We start from the raw sequence: 17,411 nt of genomic DNA, 5'->3' as shown, positions 1-17,411 counted from the left end.
CAACCCCCCGGGTATAAATTCAAATAAGGGATTAGTGAAACCCCTTGTGCCGGGTATGGCTTCGAACATGGGATTTGGAACCATTCTTATGTCATTTTCTTGTACTGGACCAGATCCACCAAATTGCATGGCTTCACTGTTAAGTACTGAGGCATTTTGACCTACTATAGGCCTCGGAATAGGCTCGTACCAAGATTGAGGTGATGGTCTTTCACAGTTCTAATTACTAGTTTGACCATTAGAATGTCCATTAACTTGCATAGGCTGTTTATCTCTAGTCAATCTTTGCTGAGGGACATTCGAAACTTCCTCCATGTGTCTTACGTTTGTTAATTGGTGGTTATTTATTCGATCCAAAAAGGATGTTGCCCACCTTTCCATTGTGTTCATTAATTACTGTGCCATTGCATCTATTAAGCCACCCCATGGATTTATTGGCTGAGTAGATAGGACAGTGGATGGTCCAATTCCTTGGTCTCGTCCAACATTACGAACATGTTGTACTTGTTCTGAAGTACTGGTCTATTCGACCATAGGTTCTAATAAAATGGGAATTTCCACAGGATGTGTTATCACGTTATCCTCTGAATTAGGTATCTCTACCTCTCCTTCCAGGCCTTCTTCCAAGCGTTCATTTTCTCCTTGTCTCCTACGTCTAGCCATTTCAATTAGTCCCACTGGGCGTGCCAAAAATATATGTTGGTTTTTTGGCTTTCGAAGGTTATTATTATAATTGCGAGCGTGCCAACAAGGATCAATCAGTCCTTACAGAAATTTAATTGCCAACCAATTATCAAACGATTGTATTTTAGTTCTCTCAGCCTCAATGAAGAGGACTTTTACTGGTGTCTTGATTTAGGAGAATTAAGTAAAATATCAATCAAATAAAGAACAACTGAAGCATTTCATTAGAATGAAAAACTTACAATGATTTAAACTCAGCCTCGTAGAGGTTTATAGCGACAATCTACTTGAAACTACTTCTTTGAATGAAGTGCAGTGCAGAATTTAAAGTACAGGAATGTAAAGAACAGAAAATGTAAAACTAAGTAAAGTAAAATAAGACTAGTTTTTTGGATCTGAGTCTAGGGATTTTTTCTGGGGCCTCTCTGCTATTTATACTGCTCAAGGATGACCATCGAACTGTATTTCCAACCGTCGAACTACTCCTCCATGATCGCTGATCATGTTGCCTCAAGATTAGCTCCATTACGCCATCACTTGCAGTTAGGTTTCCCTCTTAAATTTGAATTTAAATGTGAGTAACCGTTGATGCCACATCACCTTGTATCTCTTTGTTGATCCACTGCTACTCAGATCTCGTAACAACCAATACTAACTGCCACGTGTACGATCAGAATTGAACATTTGAATAGTCTTTCCGTACTATCCTTACTTTGTCACGCGTCGAATCGTAACTAGCTTGTACAAAATATGTAGCCAACACATGTATTTGTTTGAAAGAAGCAGCATGTGGTTCAAAATGCCTTTTCTCTTTCTCTCCCTCGCTCCCTCCTCTGCTTTTGATGTTCTCTACTTTCAATTGAATTCAATTCAACCTCTCTCTCTTGATTGATAACTGAAAGCAAAATATGTATATGTCCCACTGATTATAGAAAAGAGAAAAGGCATTCCCAAAGTTCTGTTTCTCTCTGAAAATGGCGACAGGAGGATCGATAGCGATTTCGAGCTCTCTGTCGTCTTCATACTTGAGCCGTAAAATCAGCATCTCCACACTCCGAATGGTATTTACAAAAACACTTATATTGGTGTCTATATAATACGTATGCATTTGTTTTGTGTGTGTGTGTAGGTATAGATATATCAGTTTTACTGTTGTAGTGCTTGTTGGAATTGTTTAGGTTTCTTTGGGAACACTTGTTTGCTACTTGACCAAAAACAAAAAAAATGATATAAACATTTATTGATCCTGAAATTTACATTGGGAAAATGGTGGTTTCTTGGGTTATTTTGGAGCTCTAATTGATTGAAATTGAACCCAGTTTTTGTACCTGAAAAGGGTAGAAGATGTCCAATTTTTATGTTACAGTACTTATTAGAAAACCCACAAAAAAGAAGAAGTTATGTATGTGTAGGCAAGTAGTTCTAGAACTACTACCAAAATAGCATAATTTTTCTTTTTTTGATAACCGGATGTCTGGGCCAGTTTACGCGCATCTCAACTAATCTCGGAGCCTTGAAGTTAACGACCGGACAAACCTTCAATGGCCCCAAGATTTGGATGTTTGACCTTCATGAGATTTGAACTTGCGACCTCTTGGCTGGTAAGCCCATTGGTTGTTTTTTCCTCCCACTAAACCAAACCCTTGGGGTTTACCAAAATAGCATAATTAAAGAGAGTATGCCAAAAGATTGTGAACTAGCTCTTCATGTGTTTGTGAAAAAGTTTCAATGGAAAGAAATTGAAGTTCACATTCCCAAGTGCTTCCATTTTTTGGGTACAACCAGAACAAAATTGTAGACTCAACCGAGCTTTTTGAATCAACTACAATACAAGGATCAACTGAGCTTAGTTTTAGCATTCTTGTGACACCAACATTTTGATTTTCTTCTTTTCATTTATTTGAAATTATACTGCAACCGTGATGCTAACTTCAATTATAAAGCCCTTGATATGTAATATTTACCGTATTTGCAGACAGTTGGTAAATTGGTTACTTCACGCCAAAGAATTGTCTGCTCTGCTGTACAAGAATCGTCTACACCTACAAGTGGCTTTGTTTTATCTCTTCAAATCTGTCTAATTATGACTTACAATGTTGAAAGTGACAGTATTGGTAGATTTGGTCTTATTGCCAACATTTATAATTGTTAAAATTAGTTGCTGCTGAAACAAAGGAGATGGAGACGGCAAAGGCAGCTGAAGTTGCAGCTCCTGAAAAACCAAAACCTCCTGCAAAAGCTCCAGCCAAGGCGCTACCTGAGCTAATGGAGGAAGAGGTGATCCCTTTGCTGAAAGAAACTCTTGGATCTCAAGATGATATCTCTGAGCTTGAGCTATCTTTTGAAGACAACAAGGTTAGTCCTATGTTTTCGATATTTCAATCTTTACCAAAATTGTCATATATACACACACCAAGAAACCCAAAACAAATAGATGCTAATTGTTGTGTGGTGTTTGATTACGTTATAACAGCTAGAAGGTTCATTTCTGAAGAGGGGCTATCTATCACGCCCCACTTTTTATTACTCGAAGTATTACCAATTTCATTAACTTAATTCTATTTCAGAGATAACATGTGGAAATAAACTAGTATATTCAACTCGTAAAAGTGAATAACATTGCTCTCATTCATATGTAAGTAAATACAACATGAGTATAATAAATAAATTGTCCATGGGCTTACATCATTAACGAATCAAGAAAAATGGTACAACCCTTTTACACATATGGCATTCTGCCAACACAAGAGAGGCCCGGTGGCCAACAAATAAGAAGATTCAAATCTTGCAGCACATTCAGCTCAACACCTGAAAAAGATTCAACAACGTGGGATGAACATATAGTCCAGTAGGGGTCTCAACATGGCCCTCAACAATAACAACTTACAGATAGCTATGTTCATAAATGCTCAATCTCATACTAGGATAGTAATGTGACAGTTTGTACCAAATATACATAAGTATGAACTTTTCTCGAAAACAACCATTTCAATCAACGACATAGGCGATTCGATTTTTTCTTTCTTTTCATTAACCCCCGTTCCCAATCTTTCATAACATTAACAATTCCTTAGGAAATAAATTCACTAAGCCCACTACTCTCTTCCATTTTCCAAACATACACAGATGTGCCTTTTCAAAACATATATTTCTTTAAAATATCCGCTCTCCTTCACATTTTCCAAAAGACAGAATGACATTTTGGCTTCTTCCCGATACAATCAAATCTATACATGCACCGTTATAAAAAGGGAGATAACAACTCACCAGCATGCATAAGATAAACCAATGAGGCAACTCAGCCCTCCAAAACTGTGACCGACACAATCCATGATATTCCCAGACACACTGAAACATCAACAACAACACTTTGCTCTACTAGCTATGTGCGTAGTAAGCCAAAGATACACCTCTCACAACAACATTACCAGTTTACCAGGAGCTAATTGGAAGGGTATGATGCCTTAGATTCTCAGCACAGTCAGTTCTGCAGGCGCTAGCTGGAAGGTCACGGTACCTCTGATTTTTAGCGCAAGGTATAACACCACCAACCAAAATACAACAGGGCATAACTAACATGTATAACACATATACATAAACCATCAAGATACAAGCAATGTGTTAAAGTATATGAACACATAACTACCTCCTCCCGAGCAAGTATACATATATAATGTATCTAAACACTTCATCACATACGATGTTCAATCAACAATGGTATAATACATACACGACAATTCAACACAACCGTGTCATCCTCCACCGATGACCAAGGACAAAACCTCTAGATGTAAATATTTAGTACATCTATTAAAGACTCAATTGCTATGAGACCATAAACCTACCAACAACACTAACACGATAGTTAAAGATACAACCCCTACGTGTGTGTGTTTAACACTCAAGAAACAACAATCCAATTTTCATACTTATCAAAGATACTTTTCTCATTTCATAAAACAAATTCCGTTTCCTTTTGTTTTCACAAAACCAACTCCATCCCTTTTGTTTTCACAAAATCAATTCAATCCCTTTTGTTTTCACAAAACCAATTCCATTCCTTTTGTTTTACAAAACCAATTCCATTGATAATAGAGCCATAACTCACATTAATCCACTACATTTATTTCAAAACCATTACAAAAACCAAAGTTAACTCCTTAGGCATTAACACCTTCACCCAATTCACATTAACAATAGAGATTTACAACATAGGTTAACTACCCTCCATTTTAATTTACCAAATCAAAATATAATTTAGGGCTTTTTCTTCTTTCAACTATAACATGCTAATTTACACTCCAATTAGCCCAAGACAACCATCAATGATAAAATAACCATTTTCAAACAACCAACCCTAGGTCCTTTCTCATGATTTCAAACAAATCCAACATGGATATGATTTTCATGCAATACAAAACTACCACATGTCTATCAATAGACGAAGTATTGAAAAAGAATAAGGAAATCCCTACCTCAAACGTAGAAGCTCAAATGGAGAAGGAAGAAAAACTCAAAAGTCGACGGAAGAGAAACCAAGCTTTGCTCCGATCATAATGAAGCCCTCGACAAGCTCTACACTTTATCTCAAAGGAACAAGGTGAGTAGAGGTCTTCAAACAAGTAGATCTAAGGATCTTTGAGTAAAAAGTACCTTTTGAGAGACAGAGAAGGTGTTTCACGGTTTGGAGAGAGGAAAGGGAAGAAAAAGTGAGAGAAAATGTCAAGTGAGAACCTTTATATAGTACTAGGTCAAAAATAGATATATGCTCCAAAATCCACTCAAAATATTTAGTCAAAATATCCCCAAAAAGGTAGGTCCAAACCGTGAGAAAATCTGGAAAAAAAGTCGCAGGTGTCGACCCTTCACAACACAGGTGTCGACACCTAAGAAGAAATCTGGAACACTAAGTGAGACTGCACTGCAGGTGTCGACCCTTCCCTAGGCTGGTGTCGACACCATAATGCAGTGGGCAATTTCAGAACAAGGGTCGACCCTTCCACAGATTGGTGTCGACCCTTGCGGCCAACCAAGAAGAGAAGGTGTCGACACAACCAAGGCTGGTGTCGACACCAAAATGCAGTGAACAAATTCAGGACAAGGGTCGACCCTTTCAAGCTTTGGTGTCGACCCTTATGGCAAACAAAAGAGAAGGTGTCGACACCACCAAGACCGGTGTCGACACCACCAAGACCGGTGTCGACACCACCAAGACCGGTGTCGACCCTAGAACATGATTTTCAAGTTTCCAAACAATTTTTCAACGCGAACAAGCGTGAACGAGCAATCCCAACATGTTTAAATAAATTTTCACTCATCGAAAACTAAGGTACAACAGCACCAGAGATTCCCAAAACATAATACATGATTCAAATACATTTCCCAAAAGTTTTAAAGGGGCCCAAGTGCTACACTATCCTTATTCATTTTGGGCCTTCTTCCCTGATGGAGTTCTCATAGGTAAGTCTTCTGTTGAGAAACTTGAAGTTATGCCCCTATTGCTGCCTTATTGCACATGTAAATTCACTGTTCTCCACTGGCTGTGCAGGTCCTAAAGGATTTTCTCTGTCCTCCTACGGGTATGAAGCGAGCACTGTTGAGCCATTTCTCATTGATGAGAAGAAAATAACAGCAAAACATGTTGTCTTCTGGGTTGAGAAGCGTTTGGCTGCTCAGGGAATAATTCCCGTTTGGAAAGAATAATTAGTTGTGAGGTTTCCATTTCAACCAAAATAGTGTATACATCAATTTTTGGTTTCATTGTTGATAATATATATAGTATTAAGTCCACAAAGGTATGCAATTATTGATATATCTAATTCAATTCAATGGCATTTGTTTATACAGTGAAAGAAAATCATCTATCCACTGATCTACTTGTATATATACTGAAACATCTGAGATAACATTATATTTGCTTTTCTATCGATTGCCCTAGTCTATGTTTTTCTACAATTCATAGATTTGTGACTAGCTTCATAATATCATTCAATTGTACATCAGTTGTTGGAATACACTAGGTTGGGGTTACTAGAAACATACTGCAAATATGGATTTCCACCTAGCTAGATGACTAGGTTGCCAGATGTTATTCCAAAATATTAACATCAAATTTTAGTGCTTCAACTGTTTAGAAGTTTATAGTTGAGAACCCCATGAATAGTTATTTGTCTGAAATCTGAATAGAAGAATAGTGATTTCACACAGCAAAGTGTTCCCCTTCTTTGTAGTTGTAATGAGAATGTTGTCTTTTAACTTCCTAGGGCTACGAGATCCATGCTGACATCCAGTACTCTCATTTCAAAGCCCGATATAAACAAGCTGCCAAGAGGAAGCTAGGGTGCAGATGAGCTGCTTGTTTAGGGGAAATCATTGTGCTATCCTCGGCGTCCAAAGTTTCTATGTCGAGAATCAAGAAGTCTGGCTTGGATCTATTTAACGAATGAGAGAAGTTACTAGGAACAGAAGAATGGATAATAAACACACTGTTTATCTACTCATTCTTCTTCTTCTTTTAGTATTATTATTATTATTATTATTATTATTATTATTTTCATTTTTTAGCTCTGAGAATAACATGTATGCACAACCCCCATTCTAATACACCAAATGTTGATTCTCACAAAAATAAAAAATCAACAAAATGTTTTGAAAGTTATAGGTAGACCTTATGCAAGTGATATCACCCTCTAAAAATGAAGGTAAGATTGCATACATTTTGTACTGTGTAAAGGATAGCTACTTCATAACACATAAAATTGGGGAAATGTTTACCATGTACATTTAAGAATTTCATGTTTGCTTCTCCTATCTACCCTTTTGAGTACAATGCTCATTAAAATAGCACATAAATGGCACTACGATTTATCTTCCTAAAAGTATAGACTAAGACCTCGTTTGAAAACATGCTAATTTAATAATTTTTTAATTATTTAACTAAAATATAAATTAAAAAAAACTAATATGTTTGAAATGACTTTTTGATTTTTTATGAAAAGATGTGTAAAAAGTAGAGAGAAAAAAAAAATCTTGACTTTTTGGTATGAGTTGTTAATTTTTTGACTAATTTAATAACTTTTTGACTTTTTAACTAAAAAGAAAAGTTCCCAAACGAGGCCTAAAGAGTGGTTTATTACTGCAAATGAAAATGCATGTTAAGGTTTCACATATGGATAAGCCCGGAGTTTACTCATGAAACTGATACCACAAATGCCATACTACGTGGTAGTCTAAACCCTCCTCTACTCAACAATCAAATTCAAGGACACAGCATCTTGTACCGAGCATCATTGTAATTTTTTTTTTTTTGTTTTTAGTTTTTTTTGTTTTTTTTTTTGGGAAGGGGGGGGTGGGTATATCTAACCCACTTAGAGCAGTTGAAATGCAGGGGCAGATAGCAATGTGCACAAACGCGTACTTCTGTCCAATTAGAAATTGCCTGAAGTATCACACATCTGGAGTTAACGAACACATACAACACAGTGGTTCTGATTACACAGTCTAAAGGATTCTGGAAGTCCAAAGCCAAACAAAAGCTTTAAGTTCCGCGATTTTAATCTTAGGCGTCAGAGCTGGCATTTGCATCTTGCATTGCACACCGAAGTTCACTCAAGAAATCCATTTGCAAACCAGAAGGAGGTCCACCACTGCTGGTAGGAGTAGGAGACATCAACTGAAGACATTGGTCCAAAAGCATACTTAGTATGTATGTATGAGAGAGAGAAAGAGAGGGAGAGAATTTTCTATTGTCACCTGATGAGGAAGTCTGAATTGCCCCCATGGTGATGCACCACTCCCAGAGTACATAACAGGTCTGTCTGAAAAACAGAAGAAAAATAAAAATATCAATCATGATTATAGAGAGGTCATGTACATGGATTTTATGCTTGGACACTGCATTTCAACAAACTTAGAGGTGGGGTCACAGCAGGAGCTTTACACCTTATCAGGAACCAGTAGAGTGAGACTTTCTTGGTCAAGAACATTACTTTTATTTCATCTGAAAATGTTATTGGACAATGATAATAGAAACACATGATTTTCTATGTGGAATAGTTCCATAGCCAAAATTTTCATGTCTAATTGGAGTTTTAAACCCAAGTATACTAACAACTTCTTAGTGTCTTGTGTAATGAAGAAAATGGCTTTTCAGTTGTTGAAAGGAACACAGAACACAATTCCAAACCAAAGTAAGCTGTGTATCCCAATCAAATGAGGTCGGTTATGTGAACTCTTTTCGTCATTGGGCTCTGTCAAGGGCCATATGGCCAGATAAATTAAATAAATTTACATATTTTTTTAAAACCACCTTCATGTCAGTTTAGATCTTCTCCTCCCCCTAACATTTCTATTTATGGTGATCCTACAATTTGAAATTCTACGGAATACCTGAAATTGTACATAATCTATCAACACTATGCAGCATAAAGTGAAGGTATTGAAGCTCAGAGTCCAAAATATAACGAGTCTCAAACTAAAATAGTAGCAGTATCCATATTGTATACTTCTCCTATAGAAACTTGTAACACAATCAAATCGATCAATGTTTTAATCTCCAGAACAACTAGTTAGTTTAGCTGACACCACAAAAAGAAGATTACTTGTTATCAATGAATCACTAACGTCTCATCCAAATATTTGGGTCAGACTTGGTTGCATGAATCCTCATCTGATCTTTAGCACCAATACCATTACTTTAGCAGCAAAAAGTTTCCATCCTGGTACCTAATAAGCGTATTATTCCGTCCTGGTACCTACAGGGGCTTACTGACCAGATTCCTCTGCTGGTATTATCAAGCATATGAAAGTACATTTGTAGAGATCCATCCCTCCCACTGATAGCTATACAAGAATGCAAATACTTTTACATGGACATAATTTTTGGGTCTAATTATATCCTCACCATATATTGTTATAATCATCAAACCAAATTTCATTCATGATTATCGTCTTGTCTAGTCAAAAAGAAAGAAGGCATGCAAGGCAACCCTGATTCAACAATATTCCACAAGTAGAACCCATCAGCTGGTCTTGGCTACATTCACCAATATCATTGGATGCATCTTACCTTAACTAATCACACTTCACTGTCGAAGTACCACCTGGTTTACTTGAAATGCATATTAAGTGTTTTAAGTAAGGAACAATATGCTAGTACTATGGTTTTCATGCAACATCAGAAGAAAAACTTCTAGACAAAACACTTGAAAGATGAAACTTGTTCCTAAATGGAGAATCTCATGCACATGTGATGAAACCAGTCACAGCAAACAAACATTTGCATATATGAGAAGTCCTTTACTCACCAGCTAAATCAATTGACGGATCATTATATGCACTTATAGCAGCTACCCAACCTGCATTAGAATATTCAAGATAGAAATGATTATTCACAGAATTGAATTAATTCAAAACTGATTTGCTATATTATTTTGAAGCCCTAGTGAATCACCAAAAGGATTAGTTTAATACTTCCATTTCAATCCAAATTATAATTATGGCAGTTTCAATAGTGGTTATTGTGAATACCCGCCAATATAAGTTTACTGAAAGAAGAATTAAGAATACATAATATTTACAAACTATGATACTGACTTGCAACTCAACTAAGATTAATCACCACAAACTGGGGTTTGCACATGAATCATGCTTTTGCATTCCAATATAGGGCCCTTTTGGGGAGAAAAATGCTTGATACCCAATATTATTATTATGTACACTCCTATGAATTAATATATATTTCTCATTTTGATCTACAGAATCAAGACAAAAAAATTTCAATCAACGGATATTAAACAGAACTAGGTTGTTAGCAAAAGATTTAAATAGGTGCAATGAGCAAAGTCTCATACCAAATAAATATAGTCAAGCACAAAAGAGATAACAAAATCTAACTCATCTGCAGTAAACAAGAAGACTGGATAACCATAGTAAACAAAAGTTGGAGGTAGGCACAAAAGTTCTATAAGAGGATTCTGAAGAGGTGAAATTTTTAAGTAATCACCACTAACCATCTTCAATTAACAACTCTAATCCCATAACGTCATGATTTTACATGTGACCATGTGGGGTGGCTGTCCTATTTCAGCATAGTGTTCCAAGGAGGTATGTGAACACATTATGCTGCTCTTTAAAAGAACCAAAAATTCTAGTTAAGAGAGGAAGAATAAAAGAGAAAGGATGAATGAAAAAAGGGGGATTTGGTCAAAACAACCTCATAATAAAAATTTAATGCACTGAGGATAAGAACATAAGGTTTTTCTTGAAAAATCCAACAAATATCACTATTATCAAAGTATTAAACTTCAAAATAATACAACTTTTGATGTAGATGTCGGTTTTTAATAAAATTAATATTTTTAGAATTCTCTCATAAAGATCTATCAAATAAGATCTATGTTGACTATAAAATTCTTCATAAAAAAAAAATTATTACTGTTGAAATTGATGTAAACAGTAATAGTAACATGTTACTCTTTTTTACAATTAATCTATTTGACAGTAACATATTATTCTGTTTGACAGTAACATGTTACTCTAGCAATATTGTCCAAGAAAGGAAAAAAAAAAAAAAAAAAGCTATTTTACTTTGTCCTTAATCAATTATGTATTTTCTCCTTAGGGGGTTTATGAAGAAAAATAAATTGAGTTGTTCTTTTCACCAAACAAGAGTCCAATGGAGGTGTTTTGACTAAATTCCCCATGAAAAAACGGATGTCCTTCCAAAAGCTATGATCTGTGCCTAAGTTCATTTTTATTCTAATGTCACTATACCACTTATTTGTATATGCACGTCCATGATTTATCACATCGATTGGAAATAACAAAGGTACTAATTACTAATAAAATAAAGTATTCATCAAAGAAAAAGTAATGCAAACATACGGTCATTCAATAGCTGAAAAGCTTTGCTCCTAGAACACCCATGCAAGGATATTAACCCTGAATGAGGATTGTCATTAGCAACATTGCTGCCAACTAAATCCCCATGATCAGCAACATGAATGTTTCTTGAGGTGGCAACTTGATTCTTCTCTCCATCATTCATGTAATTGTTGTTTGTTCGTTCAAATCGATCTGCACAATGAAATGGACAATCTTCAGCATATGCAACATGGTACAATTGTTTTGCATGTAATTTTCCACATAATGCAACACTAAATGTTCTGTTTCCTTGGTCATTTGGTAGTAATTAGCACACAACTTGTATCTACATACAAGAACAAGTTTGGAAGGACGACAGTTTTAACTGTTTGATCCATGGACTATTTTTAATTTGTTTGTTCGGTAGTGTGATAATATATAAAGTGCATCCTCTAATGATAAAATCATGATATCAGTCATATAAATCTTTCCCTTTTCATTTTATAATTAGCAGGCAGCCTAGCATCATTAAATTAGACGCCACCTTGCCTAAAGTAACTGAAAATGTTTTACCTTTTTTTTTTCTTTTCTTTTTTCTCTGCACTAAAAATTAATGAATAGAGTTAATGATCATGCAACACAGAACATCAATCAGATTTTGGTGATTTACAATTAGAGTTAATGAGCATTGTAGCGTGGATTCAAGTCGCAAGAATCAACCACTCCATGAAAAAAGCGGGGTTAAAGTTGCCTACCTTCTCTTCCACACCCTACTGTAAGCGAAAGCCTGATGCACTGGCTATGACCTTTATACAATATACCATTCCTACCCCAAGTAACTGGTATACGCGTAAAGTTAAGTTCATACAATAACATTCCTAGAGAAATAATATGGTTCTAAGAAGTGAGGTGGGAGTCTGGCATATTCATGTATAAAAGGGCATGTAAAATGGAGCACTAAATAGGCAATAAATGTAGCACGGGAAAAGTGAGCTTCAGATCATTATCAGTACATATGTGGTAAACCAATGCAATACATACAACACTTGAGGAAAGAAAACTTCAACACTCGCAATCTACCAGGAGGAATTTTACCATTAAACATGACTATTCCCTAACTTGGCATAAAAGCATATATAGTACCAGATTTTGATGCACAATGTCAGCTGAATCGCATGCCTTCAAATCTTCACCGGTAATTATATTCAGCAAAATATAAAATCCAATGAATTTAAAACTCCATTTTAGCTCTTATATTTCATAAACTGCTATGCATACATGGGACACAAATGAGCCACATTTGATCCCATCTATTGCGACGACGACTTGTTGAAATCATTTTGTATACAAGGAGAAAAAAAGAAAAAGGAAACAACAGAGCTCAGGCTCAGATTGTTGTGTTCAAAGAAATAAACTTGGATAAAGGGAACACCATATTACACAATCATCAAAATAATCATTATTAAACCCAGTGAGTGAGTACAATCCATATACATGTGTAGATGGGTATAAATATGCATATAGTTACCATAACAATAAAGATTAAGGTTATGATTACTTACCTCCTCCTGATTTGCGCCTGCTGAGAGAACGATTCCTGCACAAGTTCCCAATTCACAAGCAACCAATCAATATCAATTAATCCACACCCACCAATCAATCAATCAAGAAAGAAAGAATGAGAGAGACAGGGAGACCTCTGATTGGGAGGAGCATAGCGCTTGACGGTGGTAATGTTGGGTGTGGAGGACGAGTCGGTAGGGTTTTCCAGCATTTTGATTATTCTCTCTCCCTCTCCACCACCTCTACCACCTCCACCACCACTTGGAATACGATTATATATGTATATATATATGGTGCTGACGTGAAGTGCTCAGGTGCAGAGCATGGAGAGCAATTCAGAACCCTCGATTATACAATTGTCATCCAAACATTAATTTTTTCCTTGGTCTCTTCGTCAATAATACACAAACCCTAGAAGTTTTACCTAATTTGATAGAGAGAGACTCCTTACTCTTTTTCATTCATCTGTATTTATTTGACGATAATTTTGTCTGCAGGAGAAGCATCATCACCACGCGTCTTCGTGGCGCGTGTCTTGCACTTGCCTATTTTTCTGTTGCTATTTCCACCCAGAAGAGGTTGCTACCAATGAGTTTGGATCCTCGGCCGCGGTTTCCTTCTGTGCTTCCTGTGTCGTTTCAAAACGATATCATTTTGGTGTTAAATTCAAACTCCGTTTGGAAAGAATTAGATTGGGTTTTTTTGGTTTTTTTTAGTCACAAAAGACAAAATAGATTATTTTAACCACAAAAAATAAAACATCACATCTTACTCATAATCATTACACTTTTCTCTCACAAAAAAAATCAAAAAGTCAAAAAAATTCTTCCCAAACTAAACTTTTTAACCCAAGTTAAAATAGCCAAAAAATCAAAAAGTCAACCCACTTTCCAAACCAACCTCAATTTTTTTCCCTTATTTTCCTTTTTCCCTCTTTTTCCTTGCTCTCTTGTCGATGTAAACCCTAACCATCAAAGAAGAACATGAACAGAGGAGAGAAGAGAGACAAAACGGAAAGAATAGAGTCGGAGGACGACGACGGCGGGCGAGATGGCGTCGATTCAACAGTGAGGCGAGGCGAGGTAAGATGTGGTCCCTTCAATCTTCATTCTCACCTAATCTTCAATCTTCATTATAATATATATATATATAGGATTTCTTGAGTCCGATTTCGTGTTGCTGCCATAAATGGGGTTGATTTTATAGGGTTTAATTTCTTGGGTTTTATGAGCTTGATTTCTTGTTGCTGCCATAAATCAAGTTCTTGGTAAGATTTAAGTGGTAATTTCATGAAATGGGAGAGTTCAGAGGAGTAATTTTCTTCTCTTCTATGTTATTGGTTTTTACATTTTATTGTTCCATATTATCTGGATTGATTTCCAAGGAAAGAAACATGAAGGTGTTTGAATTTAGTTTGGTTGAGGGAACACACTACAGAAGATAAATTGACCAATACTTCCTAGTGATTTTATGTTTAAGGAAGGGAGGGTGGGTGGGTGCGCAGATTGCTTTCAATTTGAAGGTCCAAAATGCTTATCTATGAATAAAATTCTTTATTTTATCATTGATAAATGGACAGAATTGAGGACAACATTGAAACAAAGCAAAAATCTGATTTTAGATTTGTTAATTTCTTGGGTTAGATTTGTTGTTGATTTAAGTGATTTGATTTATTGGATATTATTGTTTTGTATAAAATTGAAGTTTTGAAGCAAAAATATGTTATGGTTTGGTCAATTTGAAGCAAAAACCGGTTTTGCTTTGTAATAGTAAAGGCAAAAAAGAATGTAGAGAGTTGGTAGATCATTTTTTATTATTACTAGTGGTGTTTGCCCAACTGATGTGTTTGCCCAGCTGCTAGCGTGTGTTCTACTTCTGTATTGCAGCTGCTATTGGCAATATTAAAAAATCTGAAATAATGCTTATTTGTGAATAAAATTCTCTATTTTATCATTGATAAATGGACAGAATTGAGGACAACATTGAAACAAGGTAAAAATCTGATTTTAGATTTGTTGTTGATTTCTTGGGTTAGATTTGTTGATTTAAGTGATTTGATTTATTGGGTATTATTGGTTTACATAAAATCGAAGTTTTGAAGCAAAAGTATGTTATGGTTTGGTCAATTTGAAGCAAAAATCTGTTTTGATTTGTAATAGAAAAAGCAAAAAAGAAGATAGAGAGTTGGTAGATCATTTTTATTAGGTAGTGGCTTTGGTCTAGTCCAAGATCGGATTAGATCGTGCTGTTGGGCTCGTGGGGGCCCATCACGGGTCCCGTTTTGATAATTAGAACTGTCAATGTGTAGAATTCATCGAGTACTATATGCTTGTAAAAAATCACGTTGATCGGATATCGATAGCTATGTGAACAAAACAGTTTTTTATCAACCGTTAATTGTTTCACCGTCCATTTTTTTTTATAGAAAACTGATTTGATCACATAGCTATTGATATCCGATCAATGTGATTTTTTTTAGGCATGTAGTACTTGAAGATTTCTACACATTAAACAGTTTGGATTATCAAAACGGGCCAAAAAAAATGGGCTCCATGGGTCGAACTGGACGGGTCTAGCCTTGATCTCAACTTGAGACAAGTTTTTGCCTAATTGATGTGTTGTCTAGCTGCTAGTGTGTGTTCTACTTCTGTATTGTAGCCGCTATTGGCAATATTAAAAATTCAGAACTTTTATTGATGCTCTTATTTTGTCTTCTACAGATTTTGGATGTAGAAGGGGAAAAATGAGAGAGGTAAAGATGAAGATAGAAAGATAAAGCAAAGGCCAAAGATTTTGACAAAGATGAAAGAAAACACAAGGATGAGGAAACTTTAAAGTGAGAAAATAAAATTGAAGTAACAAATTTGGTTGGACTATTGAAGTGGCTCCTTTGGTTGGCATGAGTAGTGACTTCATTGCCCGCAATGAAATTGGATCAAAATGAATGTAGTTAAATTAATCTGAATGTTATAGATTAATATTTGCAATGACAATATTGATTGAATAAACTGATATGCTGGTTGATTGAATGAAACAGCTTGTGTATCTTAGTTGAATGAAATGATTTAGCAATTTTGATTGAATCAAATGGTTTGAGCATCTTAGTTGAATGAAATGTTCTTGATTGAATGAAATCCTATGTTGTCCTTTGAAACAATCAACTTTTCTATTTTTTTTTTTTCGACGTACCTTGAAGCTTGTTACGAGCATTGCAAATGACTCCCCTTTTTTTCTCCTTTTTTTCTTTTTCTTTTTTATGGTTTTGCCTTTTCTGTTCTTCTCTTTTCTTTTTCTTTTTTTGTTCATTCCTCTTTTCTTGTTTATTTAATTTTAAAACATGGACCTAAAACATGTTTTACATAATTTATAATAGGGTTTGTTATATATCACCTCTTCATTTTTTTTGCTCTTTTTGTTGTTTATTCCTCACGAATGATATGAAATAAAACAATGATACATAACAAACCCTGTTCTACAAATCTCATTCAGTCACAATCAAATTGCATAAAAATATATAGCAGACTAAATTTTTTTTTATCAAACAATCTCTTAGGACTCATTTGATCTATACAAAATGACTTTACCGATCTCTTAAAAGACTGATTAGATCTATATAATATAACCATCCTCAAATTTGCAATTCCATGAATACAATAGAAGTAGAAAAATGAGAAAAATAAAAACTATAAAAATGATATTTTTCAAAACTGCTTCATTTCACATGAATATCATCAGAAGATCATTTCAACTAGTTAGAATTAGTAACTTGAATGAAACATGCTCGGCGATTAGCAACGACGACGCTTGATCATGAAATGAATTGATGACGATGAATCGTAGTTGATATGAGATACAGCAATCCATATGCGGGTCCATTTTGTCGCTATCACGGAGCTGTCAGGACTATAGAGAGAAAAGAAACAGGATTTTCATGGCCGCATAGAGTATGTTCCACTATCAAATTACCTTGGTTGGGCACATGTATTCAATGATCGAAGTGAAGACAAGTCAAAAAATGAAAATTTTCAATGATCAATGATAATCATTTCTGTTTTATATATATATATATATATATGGGTTAGAGTTCTGCTGAATTATAGCTCTATTATGACCACAATTTTGTGTTGCACTGTGAGTATGCTAGTTTTTGGAAAAACAATTTATATATATATATATATATATATATCAGTAGAAGTCGAAATGAAAGAACAATGGAAAAAGAGATGAGAAACAAACCTTGAGATGACCATGTGGACATTGCATAACTCGAACCTCTTGTTTCATTGAGGTTACCAATAGAT

At 35.3% G+C, this 17,411-nt stretch overlaps 2 protein-coding genes and 1 long non-coding RNA gene across 5 annotated transcripts; 2 read left to right on the top strand and 1 right to left on the bottom strand.

The window, feature by feature from the left end:
* The first annotated feature begins 1,428 nt into the window (after nucleotides 1-1,428).
* Nucleotides 1,429-7,263, top strand: LOC114303573 (uncharacterized). 3 transcript variants are annotated; one of them, XM_082904081.1, is made up of 6 exons: nucleotides 1,429-1,745; nucleotides 2,660-3,039; nucleotides 3,158-3,188; nucleotides 6,103-6,144; nucleotides 6,233-6,393; nucleotides 6,948-7,263. In XM_082904081.1, exons 2-5 carry the CDS (start codon nucleotides 2,863-2,865, stop codon nucleotides 6,385-6,387), a joined length of 405 nt encoding a protein of 134 aa, XP_082760207.1. In that variant the 5' UTR covers nucleotides 1,429-1,745; nucleotides 2,660-2,862; the 3' UTR covers nucleotides 6,388-6,393; nucleotides 6,948-7,263. The 3 variants fall into 3 exon arrangements, with proteins under 3 accessions (XP_082760207.1, XP_082760206.1, XP_082760205.1); XM_082904080.1 differs by having other exon boundaries at nucleotides 6,233-6,398; XM_082904079.1 differs by lacking the exon at nucleotides 6,948-7,263 and having other exon boundaries at nucleotides 1,430-1,745; nucleotides 6,233-6,611.
* Nucleotides 7,264-8,086: 823 nt separating this feature from the next.
* Nucleotides 8,087-13,713, bottom strand: LOC114303574 (uncharacterized). The gene is made up of 6 exons (XM_028248711.2): nucleotides 13,245-13,713; nucleotides 13,110-13,144; nucleotides 11,569-11,760; nucleotides 9,990-10,040; nucleotides 8,437-8,501; nucleotides 8,087-8,356 (listed from the first exon to the last, which is right to left on the bottom strand). Exons 1-6 carry the CDS (start codon nucleotides 13,319-13,321, stop codon nucleotides 8,243-8,245), a joined length of 534 nt encoding a protein of 177 aa, XP_028104512.1. The 5' UTR covers nucleotides 13,322-13,713; the 3' UTR covers nucleotides 8,087-8,242.
* Nucleotides 13,714-13,858: 145 nt separating this feature from the next.
* LOC145806655 (uncharacterized) lies at nucleotides 13,859-16,146 on the top strand. Its single transcript, XR_014349975.1, has 2 exons — nucleotides 13,859-14,192; nucleotides 15,831-16,146. It is a non-coding gene; the product is annotated as an uncharacterized LOC145806655 (long non-coding RNA).
* Nucleotides 16,147-17,411: the final 1,265 nt, after the last annotated feature.

Source organism: Camellia sinensis, chromosome 14 (genome assembly GCF_055761805.1).
Source record: "Camellia sinensis isolate YWXY chromosome 14, ASM5576180v1, whole genome shotgun sequence".
Lineage (NCBI taxonomy): Eukaryota > Viridiplantae > Streptophyta > Magnoliopsida > Ericales > Theaceae > Camellia > Camellia sinensis.
The sequence above is the reverse complement of the archived record's forward strand: the minus strand, read 5'-3'. Positions and strand labels throughout refer to the sequence as shown.